At 40.6% G+C, this 23,631-nt stretch overlaps 1 protein-coding gene across 4 annotated transcripts in view; it reads right to left on the bottom strand.

Moving 5' to 3' along the window:
• Positions 1 to 9,315: 9,315 nt before the first annotated feature.
• ASTN2 (astrotactin 2) overlaps positions 9,316 to 23,631 on the bottom strand; it is a 1,144,107-nt gene continuing 1,129,791 nt past the window's right edge. For 2 of the 4 annotated variants that reach the window (XM_043982377.1, XM_043982378.1), the window contains one exon: positions 9,316 to 10,573. In XM_043982377.1, the coding sequence (XP_043838312.1) occupies positions 10,336 to 10,573 (238 nt within the window). In that variant the 3' untranslated portion in view covers positions 9,316 to 10,335. The remainder of the gene's footprint in view (positions 10,574 to 23,631) is intronic. The other 2 variants (XM_043982376.1, XM_043982379.1) reach the window with 2 other exon arrangements.

Here is a 23,631-nt window from a genome sequence, read left to right on the forward strand (position 1 = left end):
ATAGACCAATATCTCTCACCATAAACTAAAGTAAGGTCAAAATGGGTATATGATTTACACATAAAGGGTGATATTATAAATTAAGAGCATGGAATAGTTCATCTGTCAGATTTATGGAAAGAGAGAATTTAGGACCAAAGAAGATATAGAGAATAACAAATTTGAAATAGATAATTTTGATTATATAACATTAAAAAGTTTTTGCACAAACAAAACTAACATAACCAAGATTATAAGAAGCAGAAAACTGGGAAAGAATTTTGAAATAAGTATCTCTGATAAAGGACTAATTTCTCAAATATGTAGAGAAATGAGTCAAATTTATAAAAAATACAAAGCATTCCACAATTGATAAATGGTCAAAGGATATAAACAAGCAATTTTCAGGCAAATCAAAACTATCTATAATCATATGAAGAAATGCTCTAGCTTGTTATCAATCAGAGAAGTGGAGATTACAACAACTCTGAGTTATCACTTCACACCTATCAGAGTGGCAAATGTAACAAAAGGAAAAGAGGGAGTGTTGGAGGGGATGTGGGGAAACTGATATGCTAATACACTGTTGGTGGAGTTCTGAAAAGATTCAACCATTCTGGAGAGCAATTTGAAACTATGCCCAAAGGGCTATAGAACTGTGTGATCCAGCAGTACCACTGCTAGGTATATATCCCAGAGACATCCCCCTAAAAGAGAAAGACCTATTTGTACAAAACTATTTATAGCAGCTCTTTTTGTGGTGGCTAAGAAATGGAAATCAAAGGAATTCCCATCAATTTGGGGAATGGCTAAATGAGCTGTGGTATATGATAGTGATGGAATATTATTGAGCCATAAGAAATGAGAAATAGGATAATTTCAGAATGGCCTGGAAAGACGTGTATGAACTGATGTATAGTGAAGTGAGCAGAACCAAGAGAATTTTGTGCATAGTGACAGCAATATTGTTTGATGAAGAGCTGTGAATAACTTTATTCTCAGCAATACAATGATCCGAGACAATCCCAAAGGACTAATGATGAAGCATATTATCAACCGCCAAAGAATTTATATCGATTGAACACAGAAAGAAGCATGCTATTTTCCCTTTCTTTCATTTTTTTTCTTTTATTCAAGATTTCTTATATAAAGTAACTAATATGGTAATCTTTTTTTTTTAAAGAAAATAATAGCTCAAGTAGAAAGAGAGTAATGAAGAATATTATATTAGACTCAGGAGACAAGGTTATAGTCATAATTCTGCCATGAGTTTCTAGAGGAACTTTGGCAAATCATTTCAGTTTTCTTGGTCTAAGTTTTCTCATCTATAATCATCTAAATTAGTTTCTCTGCTAGTTCATTGGGGTTTTCTAAGTATACCATACTGATGCCTGAAAATAGGAATAATTTTGTGTCCTTTCTGTTGATAGTTACAGCTTCAATTGTTCTAATATCTCTGTAACTATGTCAAGTAAAAATAGGGAGAGGGCAGGAAGAAGGAAAAGCATACTTCACCTCATTATGTTAGAAAAGCTTCTACTTTTTCTCAGTTGTAAATAATGTTAGTGCTTGCATGCTTCATGTCATATTTAAAGAGTTTATTCTTGTTTTTGCTTTTTTGAGTTTTTAACATATGGGTTTTTTGTTGTTAAGAAGGGTAGTAATTATTAAAAGCTGCTTTTGAACTTAGGGTCTTATATATTAGGGATGGCAGCTATATCAGCATGAAGGAATAAGGAAGAGAGAGTCAATCATGAGTCAAGTATTTGCCTCCCTCTTCTAGCTCACATAGTCTCATGTCTTCACACACCATGTTCTAAATTCTCTTCCAATGCAGTATTCCATGTCAAACATTTCTTTCCACCTCTCTAACATTTTAGGTTCTGTAGCCAGTACCGTGAAACTTCCTATATGACCCTGGGCAAGTCACATAGACTCTCTTGAACCTCAGTATATTCATGTAAAAAAAAAATGATTGCTTCCAGTTCTAGAGCTATGATTCTAGGATCTGTGTTCTACCATTTCATGTTCCAAGGTCCTTTCCAGATTCAACTTTCTATGTGCTAATATTCTTTTGTTTTGTTTTTTGTTTTTTTTGTGAGGCAATTGGGGTTAAGTGACTTGCCCAGGGTCACACAGCTAGTAAGTGTTAAGTGTCTGAGGCCAGATTTAAACTCAGGTACTCCTGACTCTAGGGCTGGTGCTCTATCCACTGTGCCACCTAGCTGCCCCCTGCAACCTCAAATTTAAAATGAAATACCACAAAAAAACAAAAACAAAAACAAAAACAAACCTGGGTTTTTTGGGGGGGTTTTGTTTCTTTGTTTTTGGGTTCAGAGCACCTTCAGTGAGTAGCATCATAGGTCATATTTAATTTCATCAGTTTGAATTGGCTTGGATCTAGGTAGATTTTGAGCCTGGGATTTTTAAAAATCTATTTTTGCATTCTCACACACTTGAATCCACATATGTATAATCATAGCCTACTTTCAAGTATCAATCCCTTCCCTTTTTATTTACCCCCCTCCTGCCCCCGACTCTTCAACACACACATACCAAATTTCTGTACCTTACAAGGTCCTGGAATTTCAATCCCATTTTCAATATGTATTTATTTTCACAAAAGAACTTCAAGTGCATCAAACAAAGGGCCCCTGTGGAGGTGAATAATCTTGATGTAGACTTGCCATTAGCTTCTAAAATAATCATGAGGTGTTAAGATTTGAGATGGTAGAATCATTTCATGAATAGCAGTATATAGGAGGACTATGTAAAGAAGAATAACTGGAAGTTGGCAAACTTAAATTCTAATACTGGCTCTATGACCTTGAATAAGTTGCTTTCTCTCTTTGATGTTCTATTTCTCTAACTGTATGATAAGAGATTTTAGCTAGATGCCTCAGAAGTCATACTGTAGTCTAAGGCCTTGTCCAGCATTAACTTCCCATGTTTTGTTTTTTGTTGTTGTTGTTGTTGTTGTTGTTGTTGTTGTTTTTTAGTGAGGCAATTGGGGTTAAGTGACTTGCCCAGGGTCACACAGCTAGTAAGTGTTAAGTGTCTGAGGCCGGATTTGAACTCAGGTCCTACTGACTCCAGGGCCGGTGCTCTATCCACTGCGCCATCTAGCTGCTCCCTACTTCCCATGTTTTGATGATGATGATGATAGCTAGCATTTCTATAGCATTTTAAGGTTTGTTGGGTACTTTACAAATGTATATATTTTTTTATTCTATCTTCACAACACCCTGGTAAGTAGGTACTATTATTCTTCTTTTATGGATGAGAAAAGGGAGGCAGATAGGTTAAGTGACTGTATACGTGTATGTATTTGTGTGTGTGTATGCACACATAGGCCCCCCCCCCCCCCACACACACACAAACTTAGGGATCGTATTAGCTTTGAATATGAACCAATGTAGTGGATATGAGTGATTCGAGGTAAATAGCATCGAGGATAAAGGATGGACCTCGGATTTAGGGAGACTGAGGCCAAATAACTGCCTCTGACACATATAGATTGGTATCATAAGCAGTTTCCCCATCTGGAAAATGGAGATAATATAGTATCACCTACTTCTCTGGGTTATGGTGAGGATCAAATGAGATAATAATTATAAATTGCGTAGTATAGTGCTTGGTAATATAGTAAAAGCTATATAAATGTTAACTATTGTTGTTGTCACTACTATATTACTTAACCACTCCAAGCCACCAAACTGTTCTCTAAAATTCTATATTATTGATGAATTATTAAATTCCATTGGTAGAAGTTTTCACAATAGGCATACCACACTGATGAAAACACCAGTCTAGATTTTTAAAAAATCACTATCAGGACCACTGCTTTAATAAGACTATTAATTTGTTACATTAATATCAAGTCCGTCCAAAATTCGATAATGGTAGCCCTGTAAGTATGACTGTGGGTATTCTTCAAGGCTATCATTAAGATTTAGTGGCAAAAGTAGCGTTTGAACCCAAGTCTCCTGACTTTCAGCCCAGAAGTGGTATGGTACAAAAAGCACTGGATTTAGAATGAAAGACTCTGAGTTCTAATCCTGCCTCTGCTAATTTAGCCTCTTAGCTGCTATTGCTTGTGCAAATTTGGGCCTTTCTGGGTTTCAGTTTCATTATCTGGAAAATAATAAGGGGATTAGACTAGAGGATCTCTAAGGCCCCTTATAAGTCTAAATGAACATGCATTTATTGGGTACCTACTGTGTTATATGGGATGCAAAGACATAAATGAGAAAAAAAAAAAAAAAACGTATGAAAACTCTCTCTTTTCAATTGGGGCCTTCTCTTTTCTTTCTTGTCCTCATTGGAGAGTCTCCCCGTACGTTCATATGCCTGAAAATACATGAATGCATATGTCTCAGGACACATTTTGCATACACTGCCACATGATATGCAAGGTAATTTTCTACCATAAGCATAGGTTCATGTGTGTATAATGGGCATCATTGCACATCTCATTCAGGTATAGTACAGGTCCACATTTAATCACTTCTTGCATCCTAGATGGTATCAATCACAAAGGAACATAAATTCAGAAGTAGAAGAAAGAACCCTTAGAGTCTATCTTGTCTGACCCCTTCATTTGATAGACAAGCTGAGGTAGAAAGAAAAGTGACTGGCCAATTTCACAGAGATAATAAGTCTATGAGGCAGGATTTGAACTCGGGCCTTCCTGAGGCACCTAGCTGCCTCTTTTATGTCCCTTACTACTTGTCTTAGATCTCAAACTTGTATCTACATGCATGTCTGTCCCTAAAATGTTCCTCACTACCTATGTAGCCTTCAGGAAGCCTTCTTCCCTTTCTGGGACTTGGTTGCTTTTTTTCTGTAAAAGGGAGGTCTGGACAAGATGGCCTGTAAGGTATCCTCTAGATCTTAATGAGTCCATCTTCAGGGAGAGATGATTGGAGCCATGATATTGGATGTGCTTTTTGGGTATAGGGACTGGGGTCTAGGGCTGGACTAAGAACTGAAAAAGTGCCTGGGAGGGGGTGAGAACACAGGAACCCAGAAGAAGAATGGCAAAAGGAGTTTGTTTCCCCAAGCTGGTACTGAAAATGAGCTCCCGTTCATTTACTGCCTCAGTGAGTGCTTATTGACTAATAACCAGGTGCCCCTCTTGAGCTTCAAAACAAAGTAGATGGGACAGCACAGTACTTGTCATTAGATTCCATACACCTTCCCCTGTAAGTCTTTCTGTGACTACTTTCCTCCCCCCAAACCTGAAATCAATGTTCATTTTTATGGAATTTCACTAACTTTGTGTGAGTATTTTGTATCTGTGTGAGTGTTTGTATGATCATAGAAAGATCTGACTTGGATACATTTAAATACCTATCAACAACTCTGAGCTCATTCACTCAAGAATGGCCTTTGGGCTAGCATTGCCTAGGGGTACTGCTTACTGACCACCCTCACATCCCTTTCCCCAAGGCCATAAACCCCAGATTGCATAATGGTAACCTTGGGTTCCCTGCCCTAACCAAGAAGCATTTTGCCAGGATTATTCCTGGCTATACAGGGGGCTATACACTCTCTCAGAAACAATGTGATGCACACAATAGCCCCAAGTATCCTATATTCTTACAAAGGAAAACACCCTAGATTGGGGGGTCAAAGGACCTGGGTTAGAATCCTGCCTCTGCCTTTTACTATCTATGACCTTGGACATGTTACATGTTCTTTCTGGGGCCTCAGTGTCCTCCTCTATAAAATGAACTAGATGATCTCTAAGGTTGCTTTCAGTCCCATAAGCCTGAATTCCATGATTCCTTACCCTATCGTGGAATCCTACTTAAGAAGGCACAATTTGTTCCAACTCCGTCAGCACCACAATTTCTTTTGATGATAGCATTTCAGCTGGTGAAGCCCTGTTGCCAAATACCCTAGATCTCATTCACACTTCAGAAATATAGCTATCATGTTCTCCTAAGTCTTTAAAGAAGGCACTATCTTGGTGATCGGGATGCAATGACAAAATAAGTTAGTCCCTGTCCTCAAGGAATTTGTTCTCTAGTGAGAGAAAACAGCACAAACACAGACATACAGATCAAAAGAAAACGCAAAATTATTCATGGTGGGATGGGGAACTAGAAAGTATGGGGAGAAGCTTAAGCCTCGCAGGAGAATTTGGGAATGGGGAATCCCCATTCCCTTCACTGTTCCTCATAAGGCATGAATTCAATGGCCAGTCTCTGACTTACTTACCAGAAGCTTTGTGAATAATGCTGTTTCCCAAATTACCAGACCACCCTCCATCCCAGTCCCTGCCTTCATCACTTATGGACAAATCACTTTGTAGAAGGATCTCGAACTCTTATCTCCACCAATGCTTGCTGACCAACTCCCACTAATAGGTAGCCCCAGGAATCCTGGAAGTGTCAGCACTGCCTCAACCCACCCCCCCCACCCCCAGATCACTGGTCCTTCTTACAGCCCAGGCTTAACAGCCATTGTCTGGGGGAAGTGTCACCTGTGGAAGAACTGGCAGCCATCCTCACACACCCAATCAACTACTACTCACAAGACAGGCAAGCAAGCCTGGACACAGCAGAGCAGCCTGAGGGAGACACAGGAGATAGGATATGCTAAGAAAATCACATTACCACTCTCTTGACCACCATCTCCCCTTCAACCGTGATGGGGACAGCCAGGGACCATAACCAAAGAGCCTTGGGAGTAACAAGGCTCCCAGCCCAGTGTCTGTAGTCATCATAGTAGAGAGCAGTCTCTCCAGTGACACAGACTGGCAATGTTGTGAAGGTCGTACAAACACATTGGAGACCCCAAAGAGAAAGCTCTTGTCACTAAATTCCTTGGAGTGGTCAACTGGTTCAACACTAGACACTGATAGCATTTGATCAATGAAAATGACATTAAAGAAGAGGCATTAACATCTGCTTTGCAGCTGCACCCTAAGGACCATGAGGTCTTTCCATCTGAAAAGCCAAAACCTTCCATATGGAAGGTTCCCCCATTGGAATGCAAGTTCCTTGAGAATGGGGACTGTTTTTTTTTTTCTCTTTGTGTATCTAGCACATGGCATAGTGCCTTACATTTAGTAAATGCTAAATAAATGTTCCATTCATTCTTATCAAGGTCCTTCCTAAAACATGGCATAGCTGAACATAGTATTCCACATGTGGGCTGATCATTGCAGAATTCAGTGAGGCCATCACCTTCTTATTCTCAGACTCTCTTCATTCAGCCTTAGATCAAGGGATGCCATCATTCATTCACTGCTTAACCTATTGCAATCAGGTTAACACCTCTACAACTATCAAAGGACACCGAGGACCTCCTGACCATCAAAATCTTTTTTCTTCCCCAGTTCTTATCACCTCTGAAGCATTTGACAGTAGTGGCCACCCCCTTTGTCCTAAAATTATAGCCTCCCTTGGCCTTCATGTCAGCGCATTGTCCCCATTTTTCTCTGACCAGTTGGGTCACTTTTTCTTCTCTTTCACTGACTTCACATTCTTCCTCAGCCTTTGAAATAAGACCCAGTTCTCAGATTCCTCACTGTTGTGAGCGTACACATTGCTTTTCCTGGGCTTGCTGTAGTTCCCAGGGGTTCTTTCTTTGTTGTTCTCTCTGCCTTCTTCTAGCCCAACATATTCATTCATGAACTCTCACCTAAGGCCCCCGAACTGTATATTTTCTGGTTTTACTTCAACTTTGGCAGTAATCATAGGAATCCTACCGACCAAAGCAGAAATTGGCATTTTATTTAGATTATCAGAGTCTGCCTCCCAAACTGCCAGCTGAGATTATAACCTTTGTTTTGCTTATAGGGTGCCTTACTCTTGGCTGCCAACTTGAACTCCTCACCACCCCATCTTGCTTGGACCAGAAGGGTTTGTGGGTACCATAACCCTATATCCTTTGGCCTAGCCCCAGACTCCCAATTCTGGTGTGGCCACAAGTGACTCCTAAGGTAAGACATACTTCTCTGGTTAACCCCTTGTCTTTCATCTTTTTTCCTTAATTCTCTTACCCCAGAATCTTGACTTTTATTTATGTTGCTTTCTCTGCCCATGGTCCTGATAAAATATTTAGGAGAAACACTTTTTACCAAGTGCCATTTATATCCCAGCTTTCTTTTTTCAGACTCCTCTCCAGAAAAAAAAAAGGCAGAAAGATTCCACATTTTCTTTGTTTATTATAAAACTGGGAGATCTCCAGCCCCGTTTTATGATGCTACATGAGCAGTATTTATGCCTTCAGATGTGGTTAAAGGAGACAGCTGGGGAGGCTAAACTCCCTGACTCAGATTTCTCCTTGTTTTCCATTGCTTCTCTTACTTTCCCTAGAGAGATCAGATATTCTTGAGTTAAGCTTCAAGGTACCCGCTGGGCCCTTTCCTGCCAGGAGGTAGTGGAATGAATCCTGAACTTGAAGCCCAACACAAATCCCAGCTCTGCCACTTAATGTCTGTGTGACCTTGGGAAAGTCTCTTAACCTCTCTGGGTTTCAGCATCCTTATCTATAAAATGAGGGGCTTGGACCATATGATTTAAGGTAGCTTTCAGTTCAAGGTTTATCAAGAACTTTTGATCTTCACTTTAGGAAAAATCTTCAATAGGTGGGTAACTAGGCCAGGCCCACAACAAAATTGTTATCAAGTTTAAAAAGGTAGCCAATATCCCTTCCCTACAACAAATCCTCTTAAAGGTCTCTCCTTGATCTGCCAAATCCTCAAACTGTGTCAGGTCACTCTAGAGTTCTCTGCAGCTTAGCTACATCTACTGAATTTGACCTTTCCCTGCCTTATCTTATGGTATGGACATTCCCAGACTTCATCTTCCATAACAAATTTACCTTTCCTCTGGTGCATTATGTTTAAGCTCTCCTCTTTATGAGGTTTCAGCTAGCTACTACAACTTGGGTATTAATAGCTAATGGTGTGTATGTATGTAGAGGTATATATATATATGAACATGCACACACATACATTATATATTATATATGTGTGTAAGTTTATATAAACAGATACACATATATGTACATATCTATATGTATATGTGTATAAAGCTGGACCAGACTTTAAAACCAAGAATGATAGACCTGGAAGTGACCTTCAAAGTCATTCTTGTCCAAACTCATCATCTTAGAGATGAGAAAATGAAGACCCAGAGAAGAGACGTGATTTGCACAAGGTCATATAGTAAGCCAATGGCACAGTCAGGGTTCTTTACCCTGTACTATGTTAGCTAGGTAGCAAAATAGAGTGCTGGACTAGGACTCAGGCGGACCTGAGTTCAAATACAGCCTTAGACACTTCCTAACTTTATGACCTTGGGCAAGTGATTTAACCTATTTACCTTATGTGTAAAATGGAGATAATAATAGCACCTGACTCCCAGGGTTGTTGTGAAAATATAGTGAGTTAATGCTTATAAAGTGTTTGCAAACCTAAAAGTGCCTGTGTTAACTACTGGTATTAACATTATTATCACTATAAGCTCAGTCATATCTCTGATAACGATGCAATCATGGGTAAATGATAAGTGTCTGTGAGATACAGCAGAACTATCTAGGGACTTGGGCTTCCTCATTGTTCTCCTGAGGTTCCCATTCATCTCTGACGCCTTCTTGGGTAGTGGGTGTACCCTTGCTGTTCAGTTTCTTGGGGGAAGGCACCAGAGATCATTGCTTAGGGGAGGCTGGGGGTATCACAAATTGCACTCCACTGGCAAGAAATACCACATAGGCAGGAACATGGACTTCATATGAATTTTTAATGCACAGAACAGCCTGTCAGGACCTCTGCTGGGGTGGGTCTGTGAGCAGTAGGAAGAGGCAGGAGTTCTGCAAATGGGAGAGCATTAAAAAAAAAAATATTCCTCACTGGGAAAATTGTCAGGTCTACTTTGGGGAGATGGCTACAGCCAAAGGGGCTGTCTTGTGTGCTCTGAGGCCTGGGTGGAGAGGCAGGAGAGGAATAAGGGAGACCACAGACAGAGAATTGCTGAGGCCCATCAAAGTCGAGGGGAAAGGGAGGGAAGGATAACATGTGGCCCCCATCAGAATGCTGTTGTTTCTGGATTTTTGGAGTCCATAAGAAAAGGTTTTAAAAAGGTGAGACTTTGTGACAGAGTCAAATAATGTCTCAGAAAAAGAAAGAAAGAAAATAATGGATGATCCCGGCTGCTGCTACCTAAGGTCCTTTCAACTGTCCATGAGGGGAAAAGTCTGGCTTGGCCTTTGTGGCTCTTTCCAGTCACCACCCTGTCCCAAACCCCACCCAGGATTCAGGTTTCTCATGTGTCCTTCCATCTCTCGGCCTCTGAGAGTCTCTGTTCTTGGCCATCCAAAGCCCGAGGCCACTCTTCTCTCTCACCGCCCCTTGGACTCGCCATACGTGTTGCGTGCCATGGAGACCATCTTCTCCTCACATGTGACTTTGGTGTCCTTGAGGATGCTATACCAGACCATGCCAGCTGGCCGTACCTCTTCGCTGCGGCAGAAGAGGTAGGGAATGGTGTCCACGCGGCTCTGGATGTAGGCGCTGCGCAGAAGGGTGGAGCAGTGGCTGCTGACCTTCTCCAGCCTCCTCAGAATCAGGTGGGCTTTTCTGAAAGGCAGGAGGAAAGAGCAGTTGGAGGACCAGGAGCCCCAATTTCTGCTAGAACAGAATCATGGCATTATGGGATCTTGAGTTGGAAAAGGTTTTAGAGAATGACCACTGATGCTTTGCCATGCCCCTTGAATCCCTGCACATACTGCAAAGTCACCAGGCTTTACACTGGAAGGAATTTGGGGTCATCATTTTGTTTAACTCCTTCATTTAGCAGAGGAAACAGAGGCATACAGACATTAAGGGACTTGCCTAAGATCACATAGGTCAATGAATCAATGGCAGGGTGGGGATTTGAAGCTAGATTCTCTGATGCCAAATCCAGTGTTCTTTCCTCCACCCCATGTTGTCTTTCAATCTGATATCAAAAGTCCTACTTTTGTCATGGGGTCAAAAGCAAGCTACTTCACCTATATGGTCCTCAGTTTTCTCATCTATAAAATGGAAATAATATTTGCCTCGTATACCTTCTATGGATCACAGGGTATTAGAACTACAAGGAACTCTGGTGAGCATTGAATTTAGTCACCTATTTTACAGTTGAGGAAATAGTTTCAATCCTGGCTCTGCCACTTGCTACCCATATGATTTGAAGTCATTTAACCTCTCTGGGTCCTAGTTTCCTAATCTGTAAAAGTTTTTTAGGGGAGATGTGAAAAGTTGAACTAGATGACCTGAAGTCCTGACCAGCTCCGGATTAATGTTTTTATGCATCCTGTGGAGACCATCTTCTTATATGTGATTTAGGCTCTTTGAGGATGCTATACCTAACCATGCCAGCTGGCCACACCTCCCCACTGTAGCAGAAGAGACAGGTCTCTAAGTTCCCTTCCAGCTCAAAATCTATGCTCCTATGACTTACAGGCCTAGAGAGGTAAAGTCACTTGTCCAAGGTCATCCTCAGAGCATAATGAGATCAGAATGCTCATGTCTTAATTGCCATTCTAGTGTACATCCCTTTTGTAATGACTTAATGTAGTAGAAAGTACTTTGAAAACTGCAAATAGCCAGGTCAAGGTAAAGGATTTTTATTATTACTTAAGAGTAATCAGTTTGATATGTTTACTATTGATTGTATAAAGGTATTCTTTTCATTTATTCTCAACTCACCTCTTTTGTGATCTAAGAGTTCCCCAATCTCCACTTCTACTTTTCCAGGATGTGGGGGAACAGATCCATTTTTGCTCTCCCAAAATTAAAAAATCACAGAATATCAGAAATGGAAGAACTTTAGAACACAGAAAATCAACTTTGTTTATTTAATTTTGTGAGACAATTGGGGTTAAGTGACTTGCCCAGGGTCACACAGCTAGTAAGTGTCAAGTGTCTGAGGCCAGATTTGAACTCAGGTTCTCCTGAATCCAGGGCTGGTGCTTTATCCACTGTACCACCTAGCTGCCCCTTGAAAATCAACTTTGTAAAGAACCCTGGAACACAGTAGGTCAAAACAGAGAAGAAAGATGAAAGGAAACTTAGAGGTTATGTAGCCCAACACTCACTTGGCAGAGCAAGAAACTGAGGCCCTGAGTTTAATGACTTGGCCAATATGATACAGAGTCAGGATTTTAAACTGTCCTTCTTCTCTAAAATTCATTGCTCCTTCCATTACTTCATGATTTTATTCTACAATTCTGCGAATGTTTATCAAGTGCCTGCTATGTGCAAGGTACTATGCTAGGCATTGGGAGCATATAGATAAAATGGATAATTGTCCCTGCCCTCATGTAAGTTATATTCTATTGGGAGTTACAATGTAGTTAATACAAAATAATTTGAGGAATGATTGAACACTGGAAGATTAACAACTGGGGAGATTAGGGAAGATCTCTATCCAGAGATGGCACCAGAGTTGAACCTTTTAGAAAGCTGAGGCAGAGGTAAGAAGGCAATGTATTTCAGGCATGTGTTACAGCCTTGGCAAAGGTAGACAAGTGGGAGATGGAATGTTAAATTCAGGAACAGCAAGGTCAGGAAATTGTTGGTTGTAACGTAGAGTGTACGAAGAATTCCTGATTATCCGTCAACACCAGGTTCCCCCAGCCTTGAATAAAGAAGTCTGAAGAAGGAGGCAGGGAGAGGTTTGTCTTTACCCATCTGTTTGGGTGGGGAGGGGCTGGGTAAGGAACCTCAAAGTCGGCACTCAATAAAGATTTATCGATTGTTTAATCATATAATAACTTCAGGATGTGGAAGGGCTTCTTTGCCCAGACAAGACTCACTTTTGGTTGCCAGAGCCTAGATTTGCTAATGGAGTTGAATGTTTGTTAGGTCACTGAACATAGCTTTTTCCCCTAAACACTAACCTTTCCTGGAGACTCTTTAAGAGAACAGAAGTTGCTTGGGCCCTGGGGAATTATACTCTATACCAGCCTTGTCGCAGCTTCTATTTATAGCAGCCAGAGTTATGGAGGAGGAGAGAGGAAGCAGGGCTTAGGTATTATTCCAATATTCTCACCTCATTACTTACTCCTATTGGCAAAAATGTTCATACTATACCTGTTGGACTGGGGAGGGTGAGAATTGGGTGGGATGCTGAGACTAGGGGAGGCGGAGAGAGACTGGACAAGTAAGGGGTAAGGGGTTGTTTAATTAGGAAAGCTTTAGGGAATTTCAACCTTGGATCTATGCACTCTACTATTTTTGTGACATCTTCAACACAGCCCTACTGATTGAGATTCTGAGACAGAAACCTCCCGGTTTCAGAGAAGCCAGAGCTCCAGATTAAAGTAGTGGGGAGGACACGTGAAGGGACTGACATCAAGCACTCATGGGGTCTGTACAGCTCCCTCCCTGTCTTTGAACATCTCTGGCTCTCTTATGTTATTCTCTCTTTGCCTCAGATGATTTGAAAAGCTTGCTGGCTCTGACTCCCTCTCAGTGAAAGCCCAGTCTTTCCCTCCCAAAATAACTCAGGGCCAGAATAACTCTTCCCACTGCAGACAAGATTGAGGGACAGAGATGTGTCCTGCTGTGACATTACAAGTGCATCTGCTGCATCTTATGTGGCTCAGAGAATGCTAGAATCATAGATTTAGGGCTGAAAGGTACCATAGAGGTCATCTAGTCCAACCCCCTCATTTTACAGATGAGGAAATTGAGGCCCAGAGAGGTTAAGTGACCAGCCCAAGGTCACACAGGCAGCAAACAGTAAAGCCAGGATTTGAACTCGGGTACTTTGGTTACAAACCAAGCTACTGAATCATATGGGCAGCTAGGTGATACAGTGGATAGAGCACTGATCTTGAAGTTGGGAGAACCTGAGTTCAAATTTTACCTCAGACACTAGTTCTGTGACCCTGGGCAAATCACTTCACTCCAATTGTCTTAAACATCCAGGGCCATCTCCAGCCAACTTCATGTATATCTTGCTACTGGACCCAGATGGCTCTGGAGGAGAGAGTAAGAGACCTTGCATAGCCCTCCCTCATTTAAATCCAATTCAGTGAAAGTCATGACATCACCCTGATGTCATGATCCTCTTCAAAAATGAAGGACAAACAAGTAAAACCCCTAACAATAGCTAGCATTCATACAGTTTTAGAAAGTGCTTTACATGTATTATCTCATTTGACCCTCACACCAATTCTGTGGAGTGGGTTTTATTATTGCAGCCATTTTACTGATGAGGAAACTAAATTTCACAAGTTAAGCATTTTGCCTATAGTCACACAGATGCTAAGAGTCTGAGACAGGATTTGAATTCCAGTCTTTCTGACTCCAAAGTCCAGTACTCTTATCTTACTATAGCACCCAGCTGCCCTCGGCTTTAGCATTTTAATAAAGGAGTGATTCCTTTGCTTTTTTAGTTTTAGGGAATAATTCTAGGTTACATTTGTTTTGTGCTGTACACATTCATTTCCAAGGCATTTTTGAATGTGTTATTTCATTTGAACCTAAAAAATTATGAGCTAGGCAGGACAGGGATTATTAGCTCTGTTTTATAGATGAGAAAACTGAGGACAAGAGAAGTTAAAGGATTTGGTCAGAGTTGCACAGATAGAGAGTAACTGAGGGATTATTTGAATGTAGATCCTCCACCTTCAAATGTAGTTCTATGAAGCCTTTTATATATTGCTTCATGTGTCTAATAAGTAGTTTTGGAAGTCCAGAAAATCTACCACTTTCTGCTGACTGGTTACCTCTATTTTAAATATGCCTGTCTCCCTTCCAGACTGACATTCCCACCCTTCCTCCTTTCTGGAATGCTCCCCTCCAATATGAAAATTTCCTTTCTAAAAACTTACTGTATGTGCCTACTTGTGACATCACCAAGCAAACAGGTGGTTCAGCAGATATGGTGCTAGGTCTGCAGTCAGGAAGACAGAGTTCAAACCTGGCCTCAGACACTTATTAGCTTTGTTACCCTGGGCAAGCCTCTTAACCTATTTGCTTTAATCCCCTGAAAAAGGAAATGGCAAACCACTCCAGTATCTTTGCCAAGAAAACCCCATGGAGATTATTGGTGTGATATGGTCCATATGATCCATGAGATCATAGAGTCAGACATGTCTAAATGATCCAACGACAAAAACAACTTGTGACATCATAGTTGGGAAGTCAGTCAGACACAACTAAGCAAGAGACTATTTTATATGACTGACAAATCTTCCACAGCCACTCTAGTATGGGTTGGCCTAGGGATCTTTTACTGACTTACTGGAGAATTGACCAAGGCTAACCCGGGTGCACAGAAAGGACACCTCTGAGCTGCATCATCAAGGCCCTTTTTCTTTTCCCCATGGCCAAGGTCATAATTACCCAGGCCTGACTGCCTTTGTGGCTGCATCCTTCTCATCCAGGGAGCAGAGTGGTACTTTGTCTTTGATCAGTCTCCTACATTTTGACTCCACCTAGAATTCCTGCCATTCAGGATGACCAGGCCAAAGCACCATTCCCTAGTCACTGCTTTCTACTCCCTCATCCATGTTAGCCTTGGCCCTTCATGTCCATATACACTCTTCTCTACCCCTCCTTCCATTTTCTTAACTGCCCTTCCTATTAGACCTACCATAGTCATGCTTTATTTCCTTGTAATTATGGAAACCTGGCTATTCCTGGAGAATGTGGCATCCCTGTATATTGTCTCCAGCAAATATGTCCCCACATTCATGCCCGTAATGTAGAATAGGAGTAGACATGTTTGTTGTTCCTTAAGGCACTTCCAGATTCTCTCCCAATGTGATCACTCAGTAGTGCAGTGATTCTTTGAATCATTCGATCCAGATTACATTACCTTCTCTAGAATCTGATAGATTTCTAGGCAGCTAGGTTGTTTGGGGGATAAAACTCTGGGCCTGGACTGAGGAAGACCTGAGTTCAAATGTGTAGCCTCAGAAACTTTTTAGCTAGGTAGGTATCCCTGGGCAAATCACTCAATCTTCACCTCATGGTCCTCAATTATAAAAATGTACATATCTCTTATGTTGAGCTGTCTTATGTTTTTGTATTCTTTTCACTCAGTGATCCCATCAGTAACTAACACCTATGCGGGTGACTCTTAGGTCTATATAACCAGTCTTAGTTTCTCTCCTAGACTCCAATTCTACATCATTAACTGCCTATTGGATGCCTCCAGCTGTATGTATCCAAAACATCTCAAATTCAATATGTCCAGACCAGAAATTCTTTTCCCCCCAAAACACCCATCTTTTGAAATTCTCTCATTTATCTTCCTGGATGTTCTATCCTCTATGGATTTTCATGACATTACCTTTTGGTTCTCCTGCTACACATTTGGCTTCTCATTCTTAGTCTCTTTTGCAGGATCATAATCCATATTATGGTCTCTAGTTATGGGTGTAGCCCAAGGCTGTCCTAGGCCTCTTCTTTTCTCTCCTTACACACTCTCACTTGATTACCTCATCAGCTTCCATGAGTTTAATTATAATGCCTGGGCAGATAACTCCCACATCTGTTCATCTAGTCCTAGTCTCCTGATATTTAGTCTTACATTACCAACTGGCCATTGGACATCTCAAATTAGATGCCCTGTCAACCTGTCAAGCTCAATATTTCCAAAATAGAATAGATTATTCCTTCTCTTCTTGCCCCAACATAACCTACAGTATTTCAGAACTTCCCTATTTCTGTTTCTTAGTCATTCCAAGATCTTTGCAACTTGGTCCCAACTTACCTTTCCAGTTTTATTAAACAAACCTCTTCTCCTACCCTCCCCTTCATTCAATCAATCTATGGTTCAGCCATCCTGGCCTTCTTACTATTCTTTATATATGACATTTGGTCTCCAAGCTCTGTGCCTCTGCATTATCTGTGCCCCATTTCTGGAACATATTCCCTCTTTGTTTCTACCACTTGGAATCTCTAGTTTTCTTCAAAACTCAGCTCATGTGTCTTCAATATGATGCCTTTCTTGATCCTTCCACTCTTAAAGTATTTCCTCTCAAAAACAGCAAGGTATCTAGTGTGTGTGTGTGTGTGTGTGTGTGTGTGTGTGCATGTTTCTCCCCTCCTTATCTCATAGAATTTAAGCTCCTTGACCAAAGGGCCTGATTCTTTTTGGTTTTAGCAGAGTGTCTGGCATAGAAATGCTTTATAAATGCTTGTTAACTGGCAGATTGCTTGACACCTTGATTAAAATGATTTGCCCTAGATTATTCAATAGTGGAGCTGGGATTAGAATTCAGATACCTTCCTTAGTGTTTAGAAGACCCAATTAAATTTTTCCTTCAAAGGGATGAACAGGATCTACAGCTAGGAGAAGCAAGAGGATGAGTCTTGGAGTCTCGATTTTTTTTTCATCTGTAAAATGGGAATAGGGATATTTGTGTTACCCAACTGGGTCATTGTGAGAAAGCCCTGTATATCTTGAAGATCTTTGTAAAATGGGAGTTATTACTATTGGAGACCAAAAAAGCATTCACTACTTAAAGGAAGAAATTTCTAATGAGAAAAAAATTAAGGCAGAAGGGGATATGCATTTAGACAAGGAGCCCTGCTTGGTGACCCTATTATCCCATTGCACTGGAAGACCACTGCTTTACCTGTTTGTTTATAAAGCTAGCTCTGAGAATGAGGCAAGGTCTAGTCACTATTAATCAGAGAAATACAAATAAAAATAACTTGTATCACCTCATACCTATCACAGTGGCAAATACAACAAAAATGGAAAATATTGGATATTGGAGGGGATGTGGGAAAGCTGGGATGCTAATCTGCTGTTGATGGAGTTGTGAAAAGATCCTACCATTCTGTAGAGTAATTTGAAACTATGCCCAAAGGGCTATAGAACTGTGCATACCTTTGATCCAGCAATACCACTCTTAGGTTTACATCCCAAAGACATTCCCCCCAAAAGAAAAAAAAGACCTATTTGTACAAAACTATTTATAGCAGCTCTTTTTGTGGTGGCTAAGAATTGGAAATCAAAGGAATGCCCATCAATTGTGGAATGGCTAAACAAGCTGTGGTATAGGATGGTGATGGAATATTATTGTGCTATAAGGAATGACAAGCAGGATGATTTCAGAAAGGCCTGAAAAGACTTGTATGAACTGATGTGAAGAGCACAGAACCAAGAGAACATTGTGCACAGAGACTGCAGTATTGTTTGATGAAGAACTGTGAAAGACTTAACTATTCTCAACAATACAATGATCCTAGACAATCCCAAAGAACTATCAATGAAACATATTATCCACGTCTAAAGAAAGTACTGATATTGATTTAATAGACAGAAACATGCTATTTTCAATTTCTTTCTTTTTTTCATTTTTTTTTTTTTAATCAAGTGTTCTTTTTTGTTTGTTTGTTTGTTTTTTAGTGAGGCAACTGGGGTTAAGTGACTTGCCCAGGGTCACACAGCTAGTAAGTGTTAAGTGTCTGAGACAGAATTTGAACTCAGGTACACCTGACTCCAGGGCCGGTGCTCTATCCACTGCGCCACCTAGCTGTCCCTTATTCAAGTGTTCTTATGCAAAAAGACCAATATGGTAATGTTTTACATAGTCATACATGTATGACCCATATCTGTTTACCACTTCAGGGAGTAGGGAAGGGAGGGAGGGAAGGAAGGATAAAAATCGGAACCCAAAACTACAAATAAAAATGTTTATTACAGAAAAAAACGAGGCAAGGGCAATATGAATAATATTTCCCACCTTCTTTTCATTGAAAACCAGCCTGAAAAGTGGATTCATGTGTTGTCTCTGTTCTCAATTAAAAGAACACAGGCAAATGAGCTACATTTGCCCCCTGCTAGGAGTCAGTATTTGAACTCAATTAGCTGGATCTATTCCTTCTATCCTGGGGTTTCTCCATCTGCCAGAAAATTCCTTGTCTGGTTGAGGCACAGGCATGCTCTGATGGTCACCAACAAGATTGAAGATGAAATACAACTTTTAAGGGATCTCATGGGAAATAGTTTTCTTTGACTTCCTAAATTCATACCAAAATGGCAGAGGGTAGGGTGGAAGATGAGAGGAAGACAATACAGGAGAACCAGTTTGACATCTATCTTTGGCCACAACAAAGCTGACAGGGGAAGGGGGGGTGGTGGTGATGGAAGGAGGGAGCCATAAGCTTGGATGTTAGTGAGTGTGTGGGGTGAAGGAGACATAGAATGAAATGAATAGATGTTGAAAAAATGAGGGTGTATTTTGGAGCAGTCTTTCTGATAGGCCTTTTAGGTATTACTAAACTTGAGATGAAAAGGATTAAAGTCAAGTTCTTTCAGGATGTCATGACTCAGCTGTGTAATTATAGTCCTATAGTAAACCTTTAGAAAAACTGGGATCAAGGTCCCTAGGTTCACACAGACCTCTCTCAAGTGGCCTTGGACATAATGTGTTCCTAATTTTCTGGACTATGATAATAGCTAAAAAGCACATTGCTGAGGAATGATCTTTCAAAGAAGAGAAAATAAAAATGAGTGTGACCAGGACAATGCCTGAAATGAACAAAACTAGCAATACACTTCTGCTTGATTTGCTACAGCCTAAGTGGGCACATTTGTGTGTGAGGATAGGAGGCAAGTGAAATGTGAAGTCAGAAACTAGGAACCCAATAAATAATTACTTCCGTTGTTGTTGTTTGCTTGTTTCAGTGGTCTTGGCAAAGATACTAGAGTGGTTTGGCATTTCCTTCTCCATCTCATTTTGCAGATGAGAAAACTGAGGCAAACAGGGTTAAGTGACTTGCCCAGGGTCATACAATTAGTTAAGTGTCTGAGGCCAGATTTGAACTCCAGAAGATGAGTCTTTCTGACTCCAGGCTTGGCACTCTATCCACTAGGACCAAAGAGAAAGGTCTCTGGATTTAAAGCCCTTCACAAACTGTCTCCAACCTACTTTTCCATCTTTATGACTGCTATCCTCTACAAATTCTAAATGTAGGTTAAAGTGGTGTTCTTGCTGCTCATCATACCTGAGTGGAACTCCATTTCACATCTCCCGGCTTTTGCACTGGCTGAAATACTCTCCTCTCCTCTCTCTGCCTCTTAGAATCCCCAGTCTCCTACAACTCATGTCCTGTACCACCTTCTGCAAGAAGCCTTTGTTGATCTGCACAATGACTTAGTGCCACCCCTATAACTATCTAGTACTTTTCATGCTTTTATTTTCTATATATAAATTTACATTTATATGTCCATATTGATTTCCTGAATAGAATGGAAGCACTGTGAGACCAGGGGTTCTTTCATTTTTGCTTGTGTATCTCCAGTGTTTAGGACAGTGACTGATACAGAAGAGGTATTTAACAAATGCTTAGGGATTGACTGATGTCTGCTACATCATAGCTGTCTGTCAAGTTGAGAAGAGGTCTGTCTTCCTCTAGGGCCTGCGTTCCCTCATTCTGAACCCCAAAGAAAGTATGAATGTGAAGAGCTACTGAGTGGAAACTGGGATTTAAGATAGGGACTTACATCTCCAATCCTTGATGTCTATAGTATGAAAAAATTCTCCTCAGAGATATCTAGTGTTTTGTCTTATAAAGTAGTGAATGGTCTTAACATTTCAGTGCTTGAAGAGACCTTACATATAAACTAGTCTAGAGCAATCTTTAGATTTTTACTGTCCCCATTTTATGGATGGTGAAATTGATGACCAGGAAAGAGAAGTGACTTACCCAAGGTCACCCAGCAAGTTATGGGCAAAGTGAGGTCTCCTGATTTCTAACTTCATATCTTGCCTTTTTACCTCTCTTCCTGAGAAGCATGACCAGCTGCTATCTCCTTGAGAGACCACAGGGAGAAATCCAGAAAGAGATCAGAATAAGAAATAACAAGGAGCTGAATTGTAAACTGCTCATGACATGCTGAGAGAGGAAAGGAGGAAGAGGTGGGGAGAAAGAAGGAATGAGTCTGCCTGGTGTGAGTGGGATAATAAATTGTCGCACAGCTCTTGTATTGCCAATTTAGCCCCATAAATCAAATTCAGGGCATTTCCAAGTATTCCCTTGGTGGGGGGAAGATGGCAGGTCAGAGTGACCACTTTTTCAAATACTGGAAATGAAATCTTCCTAAACAGGGATTTGACCTAGCTCTGCCTGTGGGGGGAGGAAGGAGTGGAGGAGGGACTAGAAACACTAATTTATAACTTTATTAAGAAGGAGGGATGAGAAAAGGGAAGGTTTAGGAAAACAGCCCCTTTCTACTGGTCTAACTGAATCAGACAGCCATTCTTAAGGGAATTTCTGTGTCTTGTCCTTGCTCACTTGATGGTCTGGTCTGTTGTGTGACAGGGCACATTGAGTAGTGACCAGACAGAGATCAAACTTCTGAGGACAGATGGGGAAAAATGGAAAATAGATTGTGAAGAGATATTCATGTTTGCCTTTCCATTACATCCATGGCCACTTGATCTGAGTTTAAATATCTCTGTTCTTCTTGACCCCAAGTTCAGTGTCATTCAATGGGGCAATATGACTTCCACAAAAGCAAATGCAATCTAAGGTTGCATTAATGGAAGAATAGATTCTAGGGCTATTCACACTCACACACACCTTTTGCACTGTCAGACCCCACTGAATGTCTCATATTCCATTTTTCCTTTCCTTGTCTAAGTGAGACATTGACAAACTGGAATCAGTTCAGAGAAAGTTGCCCAGGATGATAAAGCATTTGGAAAACTACTCCTATGAAGAAGACAAGGAATTGATAGTATTGTCTTTGAAGAAGAGAAAAAATAAAGGGAAATAGAATAGCCATTATAAAATCTTTAGAAGCTTGACACATGGAAGTCGGTGATATGATCTTTCTTAGTCCAATGGGCAGAAAAAGTAGCATTAGGGAGAAATCAATAAGGAGACATTTCGGCCCCGTGTAAAACATATTTTGCTCATAATTAATCATTCTTGCTCAGTCCCATTTCTAACTTGTGAGGCAGTGATCCCCCTGTTATTGGAAGTTTTTGACCAAAGACTGAATGACTGTCTCTCAGGGATGCTAGAAAAGGGATTTCTGTTTTGGAAGAGGGTGGTTAGCTTAGTATATGATATCTGTTAAGTTAAAAAAAAGTGATAACCTTATTTCAAAACAATTGGTTTCCTTTGTTGTCTGACATATTTTATTTGGCATATTTTCAGACATTCTCAGAAGGGACCCATAAGCTTCATCAGACTGCCAAATGAGCTAATGACAAAAAAATAAGGAAGGAAGGCAAGAAGCATTTATTGAGCACCTACTCTGTGTTACATCCTTTTACAAATTGATCTCATTTGATCCTCACAAGAACTCTAGGAGGTAGATGGGAGCATTATTGTTTCCGTTTTACAGTTGAGGAAACTGAGACAAAGTGGTTAAATGAGAGTTAAGGACTTTTGATTACTAGATGATCTCTAACGTCCCTGAGCACTGGTTCAAACAATTATTATTATAATATTTTTGGACAGGCAGGGGAATGGTAGGTGAAATAAAACTTGAATCAAAAACCATCATTATTCACATATTAGCCACTGATACAAAAAGAAAGTATCTAATGTTAATTGGTGCAACTAATTGAAAAGGAAAAAAAATCATCTCATCAAACAATTGTTTGGTCAAAATAAATGGATTGAATGATGTTTTGGTGTCACGCTTATACACCCAAGTGTTTGTTCAAGAAGTGATGTCCATAGATCAGTGATTTTTAGCAAGCCTCAGCTGGAGAAACTGAAGCGAATTAAATCAGTTGAAAGCATTGAGTCAACACCTTGTGGTTCATTCATATGAAAAAGCAGGCTAGGAGGGTGGGAGATGCAACCCCACTACAAACAACTCTTTAGCCTCATGACTACTCGCTATGCTCAGCTCATAAGTGAAAACCCCAATATTCATCACAGAGACCTTCAGAAGAATTAGTCTCCTCTAAGATTCCCAGCCATCCAGGCCCCCTCCATGTGGTTATAACTACAACTATCCAAATTGTCCTTGGAAGTTGTTAGATGACTGGTAGAAACATGTAGGTATGGCTTCCTTTCCTCTTTCACTCTTTGATCAGAATCTCTGGCGTATTCCTGAGCAGTCTTGTATTAAAGGAGAGTGATTGAATCTCTCTGGATTCCAAACTGCTATAATTTGAAAGGGATAACCAAGAGCTAGTGTCTAATAAATTCTCAAAAGTAAATTCTTGCCTTTTATTCCTACAATAAGTAAAATCCTTCCCAGAATGTCAAAGGCAGGATTGGATGGTCTTTGACAAAATCAGCTGAAGAAGAAATGAATGCACAATCGTGTTAAATTTTGGTGGGTCAAGATGGATCCTTCTATTTAGGCAGCACAAAATCTTTTTATGTGTTTCTTCTCTCCTTGTGTCACTTTTCAATCAAAGAAAACTAAAAGGGACCAAAGTAGCCAATGCCAAGGATGTCCTGACCACAGTGAATCCTGGTCTAGGGCCACCTATGAGCTCAGTTTTTAATGTCTCCTAATGTAAACCTTATGCTTAGGACATCTGGATGTCAGTGTGTCTTCTTGTAGCAGCTGTTTGCAGTAACCTGTAGTTGCCATGGAAACCAGGCTCTGGGGGACGCCAGCCTGATGTATTTATTACTTGGAGGCAATAGACTCCTTCTTGTCGCTAAGTTTTATGAGCATGCATTACTGTAGCTGAGAAGCTGAG

This window comes from Dromiciops gliroides, chromosome 2, assembly GCF_019393635.1.
Source record: "Dromiciops gliroides isolate mDroGli1 chromosome 2, mDroGli1.pri, whole genome shotgun sequence".
NCBI classification, from domain to species: domain Eukaryota; kingdom Metazoa; phylum Chordata; class Mammalia; order Microbiotheria; family Microbiotheriidae; genus Dromiciops; species Dromiciops gliroides.